This window comes from Poecilia latipinna, unplaced genomic scaffold (genome assembly GCF_001443285.1).
Source record: "Poecilia latipinna isolate Pla-1442-1.1 unplaced genomic scaffold, P_latipinna-1.0 Scaffold1338, whole genome shotgun sequence".
NCBI classification, from domain to species: domain Eukaryota; kingdom Metazoa; phylum Chordata; class Actinopteri; order Cyprinodontiformes; family Poeciliidae; genus Poecilia; species Poecilia latipinna.
In genome coordinates this window covers 146,947-152,008 of record NW_015113954.1, presented here as the reverse complement: position 1 = coordinate 152,008, position 5,062 = coordinate 146,947, and the positions used below count along the sequence as shown (strand labels likewise).

At 39.0% G+C, this 5,062-nt stretch overlaps 1 protein-coding gene across 1 annotated transcript in view; it reads right to left on the bottom strand.

Moving 5' to 3' along the window:
- Positions 1–5,062, bottom strand: part of LOC106961818 (probable E3 ubiquitin-protein ligase HERC4) — a 12,310-nt gene extending 7,248 nt beyond the window's left edge. The window contains exons 1-15 of the mRNA XM_015055851.1: positions 4,574–5,062; positions 3,872–3,992; positions 3,681–3,757; positions 3,199–3,420; positions 3,014–3,105; positions 2,793–2,923; positions 2,231–2,355; positions 2,088–2,155; positions 1,873–1,991; positions 1,716–1,775; positions 981–1,086; positions 655–853; positions 424–572; positions 227–343; positions 10–117 (exon numbers count right to left, since the gene is read on the bottom strand). Coding sequence (XP_014911337.1) covers positions 10–117; positions 227–343; positions 424–572; positions 655–853; positions 981–1,086; positions 1,716–1,775; positions 1,873–1,991; positions 2,088–2,155; positions 2,231–2,355; positions 2,793–2,923; positions 3,014–3,105; positions 3,199–3,420; positions 3,681–3,757; positions 3,872–3,992; positions 4,574–4,784 — 1,905 coding nt within the window. The 5' untranslated portion in view covers positions 4,785–5,062. The remainder of the gene's footprint in view (positions 1–9; positions 118–226; positions 344–423; positions 573–654; positions 854–980; positions 1,087–1,715; positions 1,776–1,872; positions 1,992–2,087; positions 2,156–2,230; positions 2,356–2,792; positions 2,924–3,013; positions 3,106–3,198; positions 3,421–3,680; positions 3,758–3,871; positions 3,993–4,573) is intronic.

The window sequence follows — 5,062 nt, the reverse complement described above, 5'->3', positions numbered from 1 at the left end:
TAATAAAACAGCGGTTACCCAAGTGAGGTAAGTATTCATGTCAAAAACCAGTTTCTTTGTTTGCAGATCCATCACAATCGGGAAGTTGCACAGAACAACTGGCTCATCACGCACATACTAAAAAGGTAAAAAGCACAATATGATCTTCGAGTTTCTAGTTGTTCAGTGTTTTACAAATGAGATGTCTGTTTAATTTCCGAGTTAAATCTGACAGAAACTTTCTTACCCTGCGTTTTGATTTTGAACGCCAGATTTGCAGTTCTCCGAGGAGAAACTTTTGGTCGATCATCACATAAAAATCACTTTCTGGCAGCCTTTGAGACTCAGACATCCTGCTGTTAACCTGTCAAGAGGACACGGACAAGACCTTAATTATCATTAACAAACAAACATGGCAGCCCTGTTTTAAATTATGATACTGACATTGTACATATACTGAAGAACTTGAAGCAGGTTCCTGACACCGTCACTGCGAGGAGCACCCTCATCGGACAAGATCACACAGAGAGCTTTCCTCCACACGCTGACAAATCTCTCCATGGTGGATGACGACAGCGAGGACCACCACTCACCTAGAGATGACAACATTAACATTTACCAAACAGAGCTTCAATCACTTGCCAAAGTAATTTCAGCTAAACTAGGTAACAGTACCTAAAACCTTGAGGCTTTCCCTTGACAGACTTGTTACAGCAGTAGCGACCATCTCAGCTAACTTGCTGCGCTGCTGCTGCTTTCTGTGCTTCTGGACGACATGAAGGAGCTCATTGAGGAGCAGAAAGATCCTCAGACTCTCCACTCCTACTGGGTTCTTATCAAAGAGAGGGAGCAAACGCAGAACTGATGCTTCAACCTGACAGATAAATATACACACAAACGAGTGGATTAAAGGAAAAACCAAGTGGAAGTATATAAAACAAGTTATCATGTAGTTGTCTGAAAAAGCAAATGTATAAAATTGGACAGGAAGAGAGACAAACCTCTATCCAGACATCTTCTGTTTTTACCAGTTTCTTAAAATGTCGTCGAGCCAGTTTCAGGTTCAGACCGTGGTACTTTGATGAGGTTTGGAAATGTTTATTTTTTCTGAGTAGAAAAGTAAAGAGAGTCAGCATCAATTATGATCTTTGATTTATTACTAGACTGAAATAAACGGTATTTCAATAATTGAATAACTGGTCTATTTTAAGACATCCAATATATTGAAAAATAAACATACATTTATTGAAGATTAATAGACATAATGCCATTTTGGTAACACTTTATTTGAAGGGGTGTGCATAAGACTGACATGACACTGTCAAAAACACGACATAACATCTGTCATGAACAGAAAGAAGTCTTTATGAATGTTTATGACAGTTGTCATGAAGTGTCATTCGACAAATAATGACAATTCAATGCAAAGTTGGCATTTTTAATGGACTTTCAGTGCAACTTTTAGAGCAACTTTGCATTAAAAGTGTCATTATTTACCGAATGACACTTCATGACAACTGTCATAAACATTCATAAAGACTTCTTTATGTTCATGACAGGTGTTATGTCATGTTTTTTGACAGTGTCATGTCAGTCTTATGGACACCCCTTCAAATAAAATGTTACCACAATTTTTAATTAAGTTATGTCCATATGAATTAGAATATAAGTGAGTTAAATGAAAAGGGGATGTTTCGACTTTCAAGTTACACAAATGTCAACAGTTGCATCTTTACCCTTCTTCAAGGAAGCTTTTGTTCAAACAGGATGCAGATGAAAATGTCCTGTGGATTTCCCTGAAGAGAAGAAGAATAAAAGTTTCAGTAGTTTTCATTTAGAGTAACAGAAATTAACGTCATGTTATTAAACGGTCTGTTAGTGGTAAATACTCACTGCTTAATCTTTTTCCATGACTTTTCATCACATTTAGACGTCCAGTTATCAACTAAATCTTCTAAACCATGCTGAGTTGCTTTGCTGACTGTGCTAGTGTCTGAATTTATGCTAACATCCTGTAGATGGAAAAAAAAAAGAAAAAAAAAGTGAGGTGAGGTGACTGATCCTGTTGCATGTTAATCTCTCTGTTTGGCAAACATTGCCCCTGGTACCTCATCAGAAGAGCAGGCTGCAAATGAACAGTTTTCTCCAGCAAAGACAGTTCCAATTCTGGAATGAACTGCATCAGAAAGCAGCAATGAAGTAAATTACTATATAAAGTTAACATACTGTTTAGATTTCTATTTCTAGTTACCTGGAGGTAGACGAACAGGTAGCGGCACAGATGGATTGCTTTCTTCTCTGTTTCCCAGCTGACCTTGAGTTTCACAACCAAAGGAGTAGACTTTTTGGCTGTGTGTCAAAACTAATGTGTGATACCTGGATTGAAAGAACATCATAAACATTGTAAACACTATGCTGGTGATTTTTTTTATTATTGTTTAAGCACTGGGACATTTTTTTTCCTACCAGAGCTACTGTATAATAGCTGTATGAATGAAAGGATAGTCTCCAAATGATTCAACTTATTCAATGCTCAATAGTCTGTGCAAGAAAACTAACCTATTTAAATAACCCGATCAAATAGTTGGCCAAATTTAGACCAGGAACATGTCAAAGGCTGAAAAAAAGTGTAGTTCAGATGCAACTTAGTAGAGATTAGTGGGGAAATATTTGAGTCTGAATAAGTAATTTTGCATTGGATAAATAAATTGAAACTACTACACCTAATGTCTCTTTTCAAACAATAATTTAATGTGGATTTAAGACAACATTTTTCCTTTAAAGTGTTGATGATACAACAAGCTGTAATTTACCTCCCGCATGCAATCTTGATAACTTTTGCCCCCCAAAGTTCAGCAACAAGTCGAGGCCGGAGTTCATTTCGCAAGGAGTTGTGTCCAAGTTGCCCATATCGACCAGAACCGAATGTGAACACTGCCCCATGCTGAAAAATCCAAACACACAAATGCTCTTCAAGCATTAATGCAATACTTCAAATAAGAACAAATTAGATGCTTTGATTTTGTTGCCTAACCTTCGTCAAAACGACGGTGTGGTCCTTTCCGCAGCAAATGTCGCCTGTTTTCTTCAGGTTCAAACTACGAACACAAGCTGGTGTATACATGTCTAAAGAAAAGAACATGAACTTTATTATGCAAGGTTAGACATTTGAATATGTTATTGTAAGTCACAAAGCTATGGAGTAATTTCCAACAGCACCTTTTGTGTCTCCCAGTCCGAGCTGTCCACAGTCGTTTCTGCCCCAGCCGAACACGCCTCCGGACACAGAGAGGGCGAAGCTCTGGTCTCCTCCTGCAGAGATCTGAACCACGGGGACGGACAACAAGGATCGGACTTGCTGAGGTGATCTCGCTCCTGAACTTCTCTTCCCCAGTCCGAGCTGACCCCTGGAGTCCAGGCCCCAGGTGTACACCTGACCCTCTGAAGGAAGATCACCAGGATTGACTACTGAATCGACATCACTACATCATGAACTGCTCATGTCATGTCTTAAGCATCTTAATTAATCTTAAGACTCTTAAAATCGCAACATGATTATGGTGCAAAAATGAGTAGCCAAGAAAAGCTCAGTAACAACTGCTCATGTCAATGTGACGAAGGCAAGACCAATAAAATGAAAATATTAGAAGACTGAAGTTAATAATATAATTTGCCATTGACAATGTAGAAATATTGAAAACCTTTTGTCAGAGCAACTGAATGCTGGCTTCCACACGCAACCTGTACAACTGGTATGCTAGAAAAAGAGTCCAATGTCCTGCAAGAAAGTAGAAGACAAATCTTAATCAAGTCTTAACAAGAATCAGACGACCTGTAGAATGAATCGAAGCTGCTGGTATGCCAGCATAGTAACCTTGCTTTGCTTTCTCACCTGGGTGTGTACGGGGTGTGGGTGGTGTCCACACAGAAAACAGAGCCTTTCTCAGACAGCAGCATCACGACGTCATCTTCACAACTCACTGCCTCAATCTTCTCCTTACACTTCACAAACTCTGCAAATGCACAGATTTAATTCATATGCATTGGATTAACGTACCAATTTACTCATGACGACATCAGACTGATGTCAGCTCTATAAAAATGGCCCCTTCAGATCCGTTATTTGAGCATGGCGTTGTTGCCTCATGCTGCCAGATGTCAGTAATAGATAAATAAATGTATAGCAACTCATGAAATCTCTCCTAAATTTATTTTTTATTAACATTATGCATACAAGATTTGTTGGTAGGGCAGAGTCGAAAATTTAAAGGAATGACCCACCCATTGGTGCCACTGATTGTAAATTTGGAACCTGAACGAAGTAGAGGGAGGGGGGGGGGAGTTTACACAAATTCAATATCATGCACCCTTCCAGGATGTTTTTTTTTAATATTTGAAGTTATAGTGTATATCCTATTATCAGTCCTTGACAAATTCAAGTCGTTAAAAGCCTAAACTAAATACAAAACAATGCCACTGATAAGTGAATAAAAGCCGTCGAAAACTCAGAAATGACAAAAAGAACAGACTTCATTAGTGAACTCGAAACGCATTTATATACTAAAAAAAAAAAAAACCTCACACAGATACTCACTCTGTTTTCCTCTTACTCTGTTTCCGTCTTTGCTCTCATTAGTGCGCAAAATGAATGCATTCCCGTTACATTTAAGGAAAGCCAGCACGCTGCGACCTGCTGATAGATCCGTGACATTATGACCAAAATTTAAATAATGAACTCCTTCTTCTGTGATGGGGTCTCCTTTGAGGCAGAAGCCTCGCTGACAGTCTTCTCCCCAAGAAAACATCTCGCCTGTGAGCCGCACCAGGACAACAGCTGATGTTTAATATGTTGCTCAGCTGACGGAAACGAAACCTAGCAGAAAGAAGAGAAACAAAACTTATGCACGTTTCTGAAGAGCAGGGGGCGGGGCTAATCAGCTGGCTCACCGCAGGTAAAATGAAAACGAAACTGAGCGCAGAATTTATTTTTAGCTTAGCTTTAGCTCGAAATACATTAGTTTAGCTTAAACTAAAAATGAATGTTTTCTGCTGTGTTTTCTTCGCATTTACAGACGTCACACCT